General features: G+C 38.3%; 1 protein-coding gene across 5 annotated transcripts in view; it reads left to right on the forward strand.

Moving 5' to 3' along the window:
- LOC108706612 (protocadherin Fat 1) overlaps positions 1-16,034 on the forward strand; it is a 173,242-nt gene that overhangs the window by 127,742 nt on the left and 29,466 nt on the right. For all 5 annotated transcript variants that reach the window (XR_005964876.1, XM_041579499.1, XM_041579501.1 and 2 more), the window contains exons 10-14: positions 3,347-7,414; positions 7,695-7,891; positions 10,821-10,974; positions 14,373-14,606; positions 15,518-15,907. Coding sequence is in view for 4 of the 5 variants with exons in the window: in XM_041579499.1 (XP_041435433.1) it covers positions 3,347-7,414; positions 7,695-7,891; positions 10,821-10,974; positions 14,373-14,606; positions 15,518-15,907 (5,043 nt within the window). In the remaining variant the exon portion in view is untranslated. The remainder of the gene's footprint in view (positions 1-3,346; positions 7,415-7,694; positions 7,892-10,820; positions 10,975-14,372; positions 14,607-15,517; positions 15,908-16,034) is intronic.

The raw sequence follows: 16,034 nt of genomic DNA on the forward strand, positions 1-16,034 counted from the left end.
AATGCCCCTGAAGTCATTTCAACTAGTAATGTACTAGCTATTACATGTAATAGTGTGCTTTAAAGAAAATGCCTTATCATAGTATCAAGATTAGGAGTTGGTACTTTTGGCTGACTTCTTGTGTTCTCCTTCTTGGTACTACCCTTTATTTATTCTCTCCTTTAATTATTCTGCTTTGTGTCTGCCATACTTTGGTTTCATTTGAATGGTTAACATCGCCTTCATCTGTGGGGTATTGTAAGTCTGCTCCTGTTATTCATCAACATCAAAAAATGTTACAGTTTGAAGTCAGCCTTTTAGAGTTTATGTTCTCACATTGTGCAGCAGCCTCCCTGGGGAAGACTGGAGTAGTTGAACTGTGTGTGGGGGGGGGGAGGTTGCCTCTAGGTCACTTGTGAAATTTTTCTGGTGTATGTTTATTTGTACCCTAGGTTAATTATGAATCTTACCTTCTTAGAGATGTACACATAAGAATAATCAATTTATTTTTTAATAAATTATATATTAGTCAGAAACCTTAAACGGCTTTGAAGTTATTTGCAAATGTAATTGCAATTGATAGCAGTGCCACCTGCATTTCTGTTTCTAATTCTTCAAACAATGTAACCTAAGTCATTGCTACTGCCTCCTAGACTCTAAAGGTTTCCATACATGAAAATGATTGTTTGTAACAGGAGTCCTCCATTCCTAGACTCTAAGGGGCAAATTCACTAAACGACGAAGCGCCTAACGCTAGCGTGAATGCCGATTCACTAACGGACGCTGGCGTAAATTTGCTAGTGTTACTTCGCACCCTTACGCCTGGCGAATTCACGCAACGGACGTAACTACGCAAATTCACTGATGCGCGAATTATTCTGAACGCTACCTTTTACGCCAGACTTCCTTCGCCACCTCAGACCAGGCGAAGTGCAATAGAGTAGATAGGGATTGCTTCAAAAAAAGTTAAACATTTTTCTAAGTCCCAAAAACGCTAGCGTTTTTTCATTTTTTATGGGTGATAGGCTGAAAAAGATCGAAAAAATTTTTGGGGCTACCCTCCTTCCCCCCTACATTTCCTAACTCATGGCACCTTAACTATACAGTGGGCACATGTGTAGTCAAAATAAAAATTGTATTTGCTGTTTTGAAGGTTTCCCAGGCTTGTGCAGTGCTGCTACATATACCTTCATTGTAACTTGGATTTTGCGCCATATGCAAATTAACCATCGCTAGCATAACTTTGCTTTGCTTGGCGAATTAACGCTAGCGCAACTTCACAACCGTACGCTTCCCCTGAGCACATGTTCGGATTTTAGTGAATTTGCGTAGCGCTGGCGAAAATACGCCTGGCAAAGTGCGGCTCAGCGAAGCGGACTCTGGCGCAACAACGAATCTTAGTGAATGTCCCACTAAAGGTGGCCTTTCATGGGCAGATTAAAACTGCTGATATCGGTCCTTTAGACCAATCGGCAGCTTATCTACCCATGTATGGGGGCTTCTGACGGTTCTTCCCAATCAATACCTGGCCACGATATAGATCGGGAAGGTTTAATTTTTCAGGTGATTGACCCATCGAGCGCATTGCTCCTCATTGTAATCCAATTGTTCGGCCCTAGGGCAGAACGTTCGGATTAACCCAATATAACCCTGCGGTCTGTTGGGCATATCTGGGAAAGATCCGCTCGTTTGGCAATGTCACCAAACAAGCGGATCTTATAGCGTATGGCCAGCTTAAAGGTGACCATACATTAAAAAATCTGCTTGTTTGGCGAGATTGCTGAGGACCTCAAGGTGGCAGATATTGGGCCAATCCAATCGTCCAATGTTTGGATGATAATTTCCGTCAATGCAGGCCACCAGGGAGAGGAAAATCAAACCCATATAAGGGCAATACGCTTTTATCTGGCTTTTTATCCTTTGTTGCCCTATGGCCTGCATACTCCTCCTTAGCTGGCTTCTACTACAATGTTTTAGTATTTAGAACAAACTGAGCAGAGACGGGGGACAGATTTCTGTAGCAGATACATTTACAAACTTTAAAACCATTGAACATTTTTAATTAATGTATATGGGAAAATTTAATAGAGTAACTTTTCCTTTTATTGGTCAAAGTTTTATTTGTGGGTCTACATTCCCCTTAACTGCTGCTTATCCTTATTTTGAAACACTTGCTTATACAGTAAATGGCAGCAATACTGTATGTGTAGGTGGGTTATGGACATTCAGTTACACACCGGTCATTGAATTGCACAAATTTAAAAGCACACGCATGCACTGTATGCAAAAGGAAACCTATACTTAATATAATTTGTAAATAATATTGCTCCCCTGCAGTATAATGTGCCTCACTATCAGTCAAAACAGTAGGTGCTGCAGGTGTATGAACTTTTTTTGCATTTATGCAATTGTGCAATTATTAAATTGTGTGCCTTTTGGACCTAGTGCTTCTAATAGTAATTGAGGCCCAGTATGAATTGTCCACAACCTCCGTACAATACAATGCAACACATTTCACAATAAGTTTAAATGTCATTCATTTCACATCATATTTCTGGGGGAACAGTTTATGACTTTGACTCCTCCTAATGAATAGCATTGAGATTCCTGGAATACTTTTAATATTTTAGAGAGTCCGTAATGTTCCATTGTAAGACATAGTGTTTAGTGTTTATAAGACCCAGCTGAGCATCTACCAACTCACAAGCATAGCCCCTTCCCTTCTGGAATAATAGGATGTATTCATGTTCTGCTGTACAATAAGCAATTTAAAACAAATGTTAGTTTTATGCACATTTTCTAGTAACAAGAATTTTGCCTTTACAGTCATATTACCACAAAATAAAGCAAATCACCTCTTTTACAATATCCAGCTTAGAAACGTATAGTCCTATCTGACTTCCAAGATGTTTGAAATAATACAACGATTCTGTTTGACCGTCTGAAGTTTTGCTTGAAAATCTCTGTCAGCGCTTGCGTTACTGTGATCTTGGCAGGGCTTTTAGTTGGGTAAACTGTACTTGAAAGAGACAATGATTGCATAGAGAGTCATTATTACACCTAGTAGTGACAGATCCGAGATGGACAACTTGTACAAGTTTTAATTTAACTAAATCAAAGAAAATGAGTTTCTTAATATTTTCCAGTCTGAAGGCAAACACCCATTTTAAAAGTAAATCTGTTTACATTTTTTTTAATGATTTACAAAATTAGTTTTTGGAAAGCTCGAAGGCATAGTAATATAATCATAAAATGATTCCAAGGATAGCAGCAGAGTGCACTGTAGAAGATTTTTGGTAGTTTAACATGATTTTAATGCAGTGTTTTGTTTTGCAACATTTTTCATGCTTGTATTTTTCTGCTGTAGGGAACACTGCGAATGCATTTACAATTGATCCGGTTTTGGGAATTATCAAGACAGCAAAAGAACTTGATCGAAATAGCCACGGGCGATATGAGTTAGTGGTCAAAGCCACAGATCATGGAACCCCTCCAATGAGCCAAATTACATCCGTGCACATTTTCGTCACAATTTCCAACAATGCAGCTCCAAAGTTTACAAAGAAGGAATATTCTTCTGAAATCAGTGAAACTGCTCATGTTGGCAGCTTTGTTGCAATGCTTTCTGCCTACAGTCAGTCCTCTGTAGTTTATGAAATAAAGGATGGGAATACTTTGAATTCTTTTAATATCAATCCAAACTCTGGTGTTGTTACAACCCAGAAGCAGCTTGACTTTGAAACATTGCCTTCTTTCACACTTACTGTTCAAGCAATAAACATGGCAGGTTTGTCCACCAATACCACTCTCACAGTGCACGTTCGTGATGAGAACGATAACTTCCCAGTGTTTTCTCAGACTAACTACAGAGGCCTTATTAGTGAATCTGCTCCACCCAACAGTGTTGTTCTGACTGATGAAAATATACCTTTGGTAATAAGAGCGACCGATAGTGACCAAGAATCAAATGCATTTCTTGTTTATCAAATTGTTGAGCCATCAATCCACAAATATTTTGCTATTGATTCAAGTACCGGTGCACTGCGTACTTTATTGAGCCTGGATTATGAACAGACAAATATATTTCACTTCACAGTGCAAGTACATGATATGGGCTATCCACGACTGTTTGCTGAAAATGCTGCAAATGTTACTATATATGTTGTAGACATCAACGATTGCTCTCCAGTTTTTTCCAAAGATATCTACGAAACCTCTCTTTTATTGCCAGCATACAAAGGAGTGAGGGTAATAACAGTCAATGCCACAGATGATGATTCTGGGGCATATTCCCAGCTCATGTATTCAATTGTTGAAGGTAACATTGGAGATAAATTTTTGATTGATCCCTTGGAAGGAACGATCACTGTGCAAAACACGACAAATTTAAGAAACAGATATGAGCTCACAATTAGAGCTTCTGATGGACGATTCTCTAGCTCGACATCTGTTAAAATCAATGTGAAAGAGAGCAAGGAAAGTTCTCTAAAATTTACACAGCGTTCCTACTCTGCAACTGTTTTGGAAAATGCAACCCAAGTGAAAACCTTAACTATCATTAGTCCACTGGGCAGTCGTATAAATGAACCCTTATTTTTCCAGATTCTTAACCCAGATCCCAGATTTAAAATGAGTCCTACGTCTGGAGTTCTTTCAACTACAGGAATCCCATTCGATCGAGAGGAACAGGATCTGTTTGAACTGGTGGTCGAAGTCAGCGATGAGCAGAAAACCCCTATAGTTGCTCATGTATTAGTTAAGGTTACAGTAGAAGATGTAAATGACAATAGCCCTGTTTTTGTTAACCTTCCATATTATGCTATGGTTCAGATAGATGCTCCAGAAGGTCATGTTATTCGACATGTCACTGCTGTGGATAGAGACATTGGTAAGAATGGAGAAATACAATATTACCTTAAGGAACATTCTCAGCAGTTCCAGATTGGTCCATCTGGGGAGATAAAGTTGAAAAACCAGTTTGATCCAGATTCTACTAGCAAAGAATATTTTATAACCGTAGTAGCAAAAGACAGTGGAAACCCGTCCTATTCGTCTGAGGTTATTGTTCCGATTACAGTCATGAATAAAGCCATGCCAGTCTTTGAAAAGCCTTTCTACAGTGCAGAGATTGCTGAAAATGCCATTCTACATAGTCCTGTTGTGCATGTGCAAGCCAATAGCCCCGAAGGATATCGAATCATTTACAGTATCACAGATGGCGATCCCTTTAATCAATTTCATATAAACTTTAACACGGGTGTAATAAATGTCTTTGCTCCATTGGATTTTGAATCACACCCAGCCTACAAACTCAGAGTTCGAGCCACAGATTCCCTTACTGGGGCACATGCTGAAGTTTTTGTTGACATTATCCTAGAGGATGTTAATGATAACCCACCTGTATTTAGAGAGAAAACATATGCTGCCACCTTGTCGGAAGCATCTGTTATTGGAACATCTGTTGTTCAAATAAGTGCAAAAGATCCTGATTCAGGACAAAACAATGCTATTTCTTTTCACTTTGTTGAGACAAGTGGAAATATATCACAGTATTTTCACATAGACAGCAGCAGTGGACTTATTGAAACTGCCAAGCCATTGGATTATGAGTACTTCCAGGAATGCATTTTACTAGTAAGAGCTATAGATAATGGAATTCCTCCACTCAGCAATGACATATATGTACATATCAGAGTGACTGATCTCAATGATAACCCACCAGTCTTTATCCAACAAGTCTATGAAGCTAAAATCAGTGAGCTTTCAAAACCAGGGCACTTTATAACTTGTATCAAAGCCACTGATGCAGATAGTTCAGATAGTGAAACGTTAGAATATTCAATAGTTTCAGGGAACGATGACATGAACTTTATTATTAACAGTAAAACTGGCATAATCACAGTTTCCTACCTTCGAAAAATGAGCATGAATCCATTCTATACAATCAACGTTTCTGTGTCCGATGGTGTTTTTAGAAGTGCGGCTCAGGTTCACGTAACTGTAAAAAGTGCCAATTTGCATAGTCCTAGGTTTGGACAAAATGAATACGAAGTGGAACTATCAGAAAATTCTCCAGTGCAAACACTTGTTGCTGAACTGAAGGCTGTCGATGAGGATAAAGGACTGTACGGGCAACTTACATATCATATTATAAATGATTTTGCCAAAGATAATTTTAAAATCAACGAGAGAGGACAGCTATTTACTGCAGAAAGGTTTGACCGAGAAATTCCAACAAATAAAGTGATCCCTGTAAGTGTAATGGCAAAAGATACTGGTGGGAAAGTTGGCTTCTGTATTGTTAATGTAATACTTACGGATTCTAACGACAATGCTCCACAGTTCCGGGCCACTGAGTATAAAATAAGCATTGCATCTGATGTTCCTCGTGGTACTTCTGTTGTTAAAGTCATAGCATCTGACAGTGATGAGGGAGCGAACGCTGATATATCCTATTCTATAGAGGCGCAGTCGGCAAGCGTTGAAGAAAATTTTGAAATATCCCAATCCTCTGGCACCATAAAAACAAAAGAGAGTTTGATTGGTTTAGAAGATGAAGTGTATTCATTCTTTGTTAAAGCAGTAGATGGTGGAACTCCACAAAGAGAATCTATTGTACCTGTTTTCATTAGAATTCTTCCACCTGAAATTGTTCTACCAAAGTTTTCCGAACCATTTTATACTTTAAGTATATTTGAAGACACTGCAGTTGGTACAGAACTTGATGTTGTTAAAGTGGAAAGCGCTGCACCTATAATATACTCTCTTATGAAAGGAAATACGCTTGAAAGTAATCTAGATGATGTTTTTGCTATTGACAAACAAAATGGCCGACTCAAACTTGAAAAACAACTGGATCATGAGACAACCAAGTGGTACCAATTTTATGTATTGGCACACAATCTTCATGGTGAAGATGAGATTATTTCCTCTGTAGATGTTAGCATTTTAGTCAAAGATGTCAATGACAATGCTCCTGTTTTTGAGTCAAATCCATATGAAGCATTCATTGTAGAAAATCTTCCCCAAGGAACTGAGGTTATTCAAGTAAGAGCATTCGATCTGGACGTTGGATCCAATGGACAAGTTTCATATATGTTGGGGCATTCACAGGAGTTAGAGGAAATTAAAGAACTTTTCTCAGTAGATCGGGAAACAGGATGGGTTACCACTCTTGGTGAGCTTGACCATGAGAAAATGAACAAATACCGTATTGTTGTCATTGCTTATGACCACGGCGAAAAGGTGCTTTCATCTTCTAGTACCATTGAAGTTACAGTAATGGATGTGAATGATAATCCTCCACGCTTCACTGCAGAAATCTATAAAGGAACTGTGAGTGAAGATGATCCCACTGGTGGCGTGATTGCTATTTTGAGCACCACTGATGAAGACACGGAAGAAATAAACAAAGAAGTTACATTTTATATAACAGGTAAGAGTATTAAATAACTTAAATAACTTAAATAAACTAAATTATACCTAATTTGTACACTCAGTTTAGGCAGAGATTTTTCTATACTTGCAGTGTGTGTACAAATAAAAAAAGTCAAAAGAATACATGAAATGTAACATTAACTTTCATTACCAGTAAACGGACAAACTTGGTGGGACAACTGTTCTTCATTAGCTGCCAGATTAAAATAAACGTCTGCTATAATGGTTATTAAATAAACGTATTTCATTATCTGTCGTCATTCATTTTTCTTCTGCAGGAGGGGACCCACTAGGGCAATTTGCCATTGAAAATATGCAGCATGAATGGAAAGTCTATGTTAGAAAACCGCTCGACAGGGAAGTGAAGGACAATTATCTTCTAAACATAACAGCAACAGATGGAACATTTGCAACCAAAGCTGTGGTAGAGGTGAAAGTACTTGATGCCAATGACAACACTCCTGTTTGTGAAAAGGTATTATGACTGGCATCAATTGCTTTTTATTGTGAATTCCAGTGTAATGATTCTAAGTTATTTTTTTAAAAATAGTATACTGTTTTGTTTGTGCTGGTGAATGACTACATCATCTATAACTTGGACATGGATGTGGACTTTTCCAAAAACTTCCGTGATTAAAAAAATAATATAAACGGTTATACTGTATGTATATAAATGTTTTTTACGTGACACACCTTATTCCAAAGATTGAAACCATGTTACCATTTTGTGACCCTGCTCTTAGTGTAATGCAACCCCCTCCCTCACCTTGTTCTATTGTGAAGTGTTGGAATCTGGGACTTGAAATTTCTCTGCTTCCATTTTAGATGTGGGTGAGGGAAGGGTTGCATATACTGTGAGCCTAAGGGCAGAGACACACACTCAGATTTCGGGGAGATTAGTCACCCAGCGACAAATGTTCTCTTCTTCGGGGCGACTAATCTTCTCAAACTGCCTCCGATTGTTTAGAATGTAAATCGGCGGCGGGGTGGCTTCGTTTTCTGAAGCGTACTCATGCCTAATGAGGAAACTTCAGAAAACTAATCGCTCCCCGTGCCATCCCGCTGTCGATTCCGATTCTAGCCGGCGGGAGGCAGTTTGGGGACATTAGTCGTCCCGAAGAAGAGGCGATTTATCACCAGGCAACTAAATCTCCCGAATCTGAGCCTGTGTCTCTGCCCTTAAGGTGGCAAAAGATGTTACAATTATTGTCACAGGAAAGATCATTTGTTTCAGTAGTAACTGTTAGAGCTGAATTGTCAGATATACAGGTAGAAACAATAGAATTCTAACTGTATCTGACGATTCAGCAATAACAATGGCCAATGTTCAGGTGCCTTAAAAGACGCCCAATCAAAATTTTCCAGCCAGTCCGATCAGCGAGCCGAACAATAACCAAGTCTTCTGTAGATATCGGTTGGCTTGTCTCCTCCATAGACAAAGTTTCATATGATATTATTGGTGGGTCTATGACCACCTTAAGGTGAATGGGCAACTGTTTACAGCAAACACAAACAATATATCATAGTGTTCTTTCAGTCTGTGGAATCAGGTATGTCTGTAAAAAACTGAAATAAAATTACAATTATTTCTGGAAGTTCAGAAAGTATGCATCTTGTTTACTCAACTTATGTTGGGGGAAGGTGGTTGTGTGTACATTTTTCCAATACTCTTTTAATATAGGATGTTCAGCCCATGGCACCTTCCAGTCTTTCGGGTTGAATGGGTGAAAATAATGTTTGTTTATTATGAGCTGCAGTCACATTGGATTTTGTTTTAGATGTGCTTGCAGTGCCCTCATATAGAATAAAGGTTTGTTAGTTTCAACAAAAACATACAGGGCAACTGCTGGGTCATATTTGTGCCCATCATTTTGCAATTAGGTGGAATATCAATACCACTGAGAAATTTCTACTAAACCCTAGAATATGGCCTTGCTGCAGGTTCCAGGCTTTTCTTTTGAGAGAAGGGCAAAAATATCTTACACTATGGTTTTGTGCACCCTTTGTCAGCCTGCTGGGGGTTGCTGGAGCTTTAAATTCAGAAAAAGCTGGAGAGACAAAGGAGTTTATTAATTATGGAGTTATTCTCCTTTCATAATTTGAGCCAAACAATGAGAGAAAGGGCTGAAATTGATTGGAACAAAATTGTTGTAGCATTGGGTATGATCTGTAACTTTTTACCCTAAGAATGACTCAGAGATCAACATTTTCTCTTGTATTTTTATTTAAAGTAGTTGATCCGGTTTTGTTCTTCAGTTTGTTGTACAGACCCATTTATATACTGTAGCTACTGTCATTTATGTCAGCAGTCAACTGTATTACTGGAGAGAGGGGGAATTCTCTTGTGAATGGGATAAGACTCTGGGAATGTTAAGTAAACTTGCCGTGCCTTGGGAATATTAACAACATTCATTTTGACAGAGAGAGGAAATGTCAAATATCAGCATTTAGTGATCATAAACCTTGGAAGTTTGCCTAAACATATTTTCAGGGATTATTTTTCACTAACCACTAATGTTGACATTTAATCTGAGAAACATAAAGGTTAAATATAACAGAGCATTGACACTCAACCTAGAATTTCCTATAATATGGCATATGGTGCTCTGAACTTGGTCGAGATATGATGTTCAACTGCTGCTCTCCAGGCTTTTATTTATCAAAATGTGGATGAATGGAGGGCACACCATACATTTAGATATTTGGCAAAAATATGCACTGGAGGTGCAAAAAACCAAGGTCACCCCTACACAGAGCGACCATACAATCAATATACCATGCAATAGGTTATGCACTCTCAAAAGAATTTTTCAAATATAAACTCAGGTGGTATCAAAAAATCTTTTACTGTTTAAAACAATTTGGCAATATACAATTGTGTTAACAAAAGTTACGTTTATACAGCAATGATATACAAAGTAATACTATACATACCACCAAAGGTTTGCGCAAAGCAAAAAAGGAGAAGCAAAAAGGAGCGGATATACTTGCCACAAATGAGACTAGCCTCAACGTTTCGGCACAAATGCCTTTGTCAAGGGGATTCTCACAGAATACTATTACTTTGTATATCATTGCCGTATAAACTTAACTTTTGTTAACACAATTGTATATTGCCAAATTGTTTTAAACAGTAAAAGATTTTTTTTGATACCACCTGAGTTAATATTTGAAAAATTCTTTTGAGAGTGCATAACCTATTGTATGGTATTTTTATTTATCAAGAGCCTCATAAAACTAGAGAAGTGTTCAGTTTTAAAATTAAAACATAGAATAAATGTTCTTTCAGTGCTTAAATCTTAGTTTCTCCTATTGTTTATACTTTCAGAACTCTGACTATAACATTAAGCATGGTGTCCTCACTCTGATCAATATATTTCTACCTTTTTTTTGCCTCCCTGAAGACTTACTACGCTGAGACAGTTTCAGAGGATGCCCTTGCTGGCAGAGTAATTCTCCAGGTGGCTGCCAGCGATGCCGACATTCGCTCTAATGCTGAGATCATTTATACCCTGCACGGTGTGGGTGCTGAGAAATTCCATCTCAATCCATTTACAGGTGAGTTTAAGAACTAGCGGGAAGCTCTGCTTCTTTGCTTTATAGAGCCTATTGCTATTAACTGTTTTAGGGAGAAAATACCATTCTATATATCTTGGTAATAAGCGGTTAGTTAAAGTAAAAAGTCTTGCGGTTTTCTGATCAACAGGCTTAAGGTCTACTGGTAGATCCCAAACTAACTTATGGGGACCCCTGCTACAGAGGATGCAATTAATAAGGCCCTCATATGCAAGAATAAATTGCAGTACTGGGGATACTGGGCAACCAGGAGCACAGAGCAGGAAAGTAGGGAATGTCAGGTACCTTTGGTGTAAATGCTATAATATGAATTATATCCATGAATAATATGAATTTAATAATAGTTTATAACCTCACAGGAACATTTTTGTCCAAGGGACCCTTCTGCTCACTTTGTTGTTGGGGTCCTGGGACACGTCTTCTCAACGCCGCAATTAAACCATCACCTTATAGTCAGACATTTAACTCTACTAATAAAAATGCCCCTTTTCCTGTAACAGTCATCAACATTTATATGTTTTCAAAACACTTGTCATCGAAGTTTTTTCCAACCTGATGGGCGGCTACAAAACCCTCAGAATCAACTTCCATTTATTGCTATGGGAATCGCCTGCATTTACAGGTAAGACTATTGTCCCTTGAAAATCAGTGATCTTTGCCTGGACAGAAGTAGATTCATGGATGCAGAAGATTCCCATAAGGAAGAATGGAGGACATTTCTGAGTGTTTTGACACCAGCTTATGAGGCTGGAATGTGCTCAAGATCAAAGCACTCCGGCACTTTAAGGTTTGCAACAGCATAATATTATAAAACTCTGGCACCAGTATAAAGTGCCTATTCTTTTCAGCTTAAATCTGCAGAGTATTCTCTGCTCTCTCTTCCTAGAGACGTGTAGAATAGTGCGTAGGACTTGATGCAACCTCTGACAGCTGCTTTTGTCCCTGTGGATTCCCATGCAAAATAGGCCAAATCACTAAATGCCCTCTGAATCACTAAGCAACAAAATATTCTAAAATCGAGAGACCTTAAGTTTCCTTTGAATTCCATGATCAGCAGAAAGTAAAAAGCAACATTAAGATGGATGAATGCAATTTAAGGACACACTGATATGAGGGGAAAATATAATAGTGGGTGTGCTTTTATGTTCCACCACCTTTTATATGTCAATGTTTGTGTAACAGGCTGTGCTGCATTTATCACGATTCCCTGTTTATTCCCAGTAAATATAACGTACATTTCAGTGAGTAATTGTTTCGGTTACAAAATAACGTGATGCTGGGAGAACCTGCCTGTGCCTCGGGAAGGTCACACCCCTTTTCAGAGTTTTCTTTGGATATTCCTTTGCAAGCTTTGATGCACGTTTCATAAACAGGCACAGATCCACAATATTTTGGTACTTAGCCAGATTTTCTTTAGAATATGAAAATGAGGGATTAGGTGCATCCTTAATACATTATAATATAAGATTTATCTCACAAACCTGCATAGAAAAAGAGCTGCATTACCTTCTGGAGGCCAGGCTATGTGGAGGAAGAAAAGGCCATCAACACAATTTTCTCAACAAGAATTGGTTTGAAATCCCAGCTAGTGCTCCTTTTTAAGTAGCAGTATGTTGTTGACTCAGTACAGGTTATTACAGTCCAGTAAAATAAATGAGCAATACAGACACTAGTTCCTTTCATTAAAATGGATTAATTCCCTTAAGAAACTCCCAGATTTTATATTCTGGGTTCATCTTGTCCAGACCTACTGGTTGACAACCTAAAGGTGGCCATACATGGGCAGATTAAAGGTCCGATATCGGCAGCTTATCTGCCCATGTGTGGGGGCTCCCGATGGGTCCTCCCGATCGGGATATCAAGCCAAAAATCGTCCAGATATTGATCGGTCAAGTTTGATTTTTTTAATGATCCAGGACCACATTGGCTAGTCCTGCAACCCATCGGCCCCCATTCGTAGCATTGTAATCCGATCATTCGGCCCCAGGGCCGATTCATACGATATTGCCCAACCGTTAGTGGGTGCATCGTTTTAAGATCCATTCGTTTGGCGACCTTGCCAAATGAGCGGATTTTATAGTGTATGGCAACCTGTACTCCTTCCAGTGCTACTGATTTCTGAAGATTTTGCACCATGCTTTTCAGTGGTGGAAGCTGGCTTTCATTAAGCAGCAAGTTACAGGGAGTAGGTGACGGGCATGGAGGGTCAATATAGGTTGACTACAATTGTTCCTTGGAGATGCCTGAGCCCATTTACTTATTGAAGTGAATAAAAAAAGAAAACAAAGCTTGGGGAAAGCAAACAAAAGCCCTAAACCTTTAAAATAAATACAAATGTGAAATCTGAACCTTTAACAAGACATGAAACCTTGTACACAAAAGGGGATAATTATAAAATGTTCCCCTAAAGATTAATCTCTGGATTTTTTTTTGCATGAATGCACTTTTCTAAATTACTTAATACGAACATCATGGGTAACTAAATTAGGGAAATTATGGTTTAAGCAGAAGCTTCTTTAAATGTGGAGAACTGATTAGTTGTATGGTATGGTTTCATCCTGCGAAAGGAAATCCATTTTCATCCTGCTAAAGGAAATCAAACCAAGCATTCGTGTTCATTGTACAATTCTACTGTTATCAACATCACATAGGCACGTATGATCTATGACTTGGGGAGAATAACAATATTTTGGCACAATTTAAAGGCTAAAATGACCAGAAAAGCGACATGATCTATAACATTTGAAATTAATTGCCTCTGCATTTCCAATTTCAACATTGTTTCTTTAAAGTATAATATTATTAAATAATAACATCACTGCATTTACATTTTAGGGCTCATTGACCTGAGGCACAAATGTGTATTGACTAAACCACCTTCATGTTGACTCACTAAACATGTGCTTTTTCTATATTTAATGTCCCCTAAGTGCACCATTTTTTATATATACGTGTTAAAATCTTTTTTGGTAACGCAAGGGCAGTGCTTTTTTTTTATATATATAAAACGTATTTTATCAGTGTGCATTGGAAAAATGCTTACTGTAGTAATTCCATGACTTAGTTGAAGGTGAGCCTTCCATTTAAGACTTGTAATAAGAATAATAGGTTTGGAGAAATCCCTTGATAGGCCATGGGCTATTTTCCAAGGAAATAAGCACTGACAAAACACCTAGACTAATACCAATAAAAATCCTAAGGGGGAAAACAGTGTTTAATGCTGGAAAAGATATTTTGCTGTCCACTCAAAAGCATTTAAATGTAGTCTGTGCGTGATAGTAGCCGTAGAAAACTGTAATTATGTGCATTAGCACAGGTGATTATTATTTTTGTAGCCTTGCCACAAATGTAATTCTAACATTCTGTCTTTTTTTTTTAAGGTGAGCTGAAGACCTCATCACCTCTTGATCGGGAGATTCAGGAAGTCTATCAACTCGTGATGAAAGCCACTGATGGGGGTGGAAGGTTTTGCCAGGCTGCCATTGAGCTAACATTAGAAGATGTCAATGACAATGCTCCTGAGTTCTCTGCTGACCCATACACGGTTACGGTTTATGAAAATACAGAACCCAAAACTCTGCTCCTAAGAGTGCAAGCCATTGATGCTGATTTAGGTAAGATATTATTGTCGCAAGGGTTTGGTCCACAAACATATTCATATAAGTGCAAAACATGAAATGTTTTAAAGATACTCCAACCCCTTTTCCTTTGGTTCTGCCCAGGTGCCTTTAATGTCAGAACATTTATCCAGCTAGGGATCACACCATCCATGTTGTCACACCCATGCCACAAAAAATGATAGGCGGGATTTTATGGAAAGTGAAGAGGGTCAAATCAATAAATTATGTATGCAGGGAAAATATACAAGTAAATTACAAAGCAAGAGAATATACTTGTATATTGTTTGCATCTATATCCTACACACATACAAATGCTGTAATAAAATAATAAAAAGGGGTTAATAATATCCTTCATTTCACAGACTGCATAGGAGCCTCTGGTTTGGGTCTGTTTATGAAGACTTTGTTGTATCAGTCATCCTGCTGTGATCACCTTAAATCTTTCCCTTATTGAACTTCATGTTGGGGTATAAGGGGTATGTAGGACAACAAATGAACAATTACCCTAAATCCAATCCCAATTGTCCTTATTACTAGGCCTCCCATTGAGGCCTGTCTCACAGGTTGGAAACCTGTGGTCTAATCGCTCTCTAAATGCAGTATTTTCCCTGTTAATATCAGAAATCCACAGTATCAAAAAGTAATTTAAGCCCTTCAGGAAACTCACTGAACTGTAACAATTAATTAAGATTCTCTAGAATCAACTTACATTTGTACATTTGAGACATTATATCTGCCTCATACAGGAATATTGTAATGACTGAAGTATAGAGTGTCCCTATTTAATAAGTGAGAAAGAAATCCATCACTAATCCGTTGACTTTTTTTCCCCCTTCGCTGATAATATAAATCCTAAAAAGATTGTCCAATTTTATTTAAATTAACTTTTGTGTTTTCCATCGTAGGACTTAATCATAAGGTGCAATATTCATTAGTCGGCTCGGCAGAAGGTCAATTCTCAATTGATGAGTTGTCCGGAATAATCAGTTTAGAAAAGCCATTGGATCGGGAGCTGCAAGCGGTTTATACCCTGACTGTCAAAGCCACGGATCAAGGTCTACCTCGAAAACTCTCTTCAGTTGCGAACGTTGTGGTATCTGTCCTGGATATTAATGACAACCCTCCTGTCTTCGAACATCGAGAATATGGTTCCTCTCTGTCAGAGGATGTGCCTGTCGGGACTGAAGTGCTGCAGGTTTATGCCACAAGCAGGGACATTGAAGCGAATGCAGAGATTACCTATAAAATAATCAGTGGAAATGAGCTTGGAAAATTCTCCATAAACCCAGTTACAGGTGACACTTCAGTATTTGAATTCAATGCCTTTGGTTTCGGGATATATTGCCCTAGGCCTTGCATGTATATGTGTATACATAGGGGTAGATAAGACTTTCATTTTAAATAAATATCATTGTGGCTTTG

This window comes from Xenopus laevis, chromosome 1S (genome assembly GCF_017654675.1).
Source record: "Xenopus laevis strain J_2021 chromosome 1S, Xenopus_laevis_v10.1, whole genome shotgun sequence".
In the NCBI taxonomy this organism is placed as follows: Eukaryota; Metazoa; Chordata; class Amphibia; order Anura; family Pipidae; genus Xenopus; species Xenopus laevis.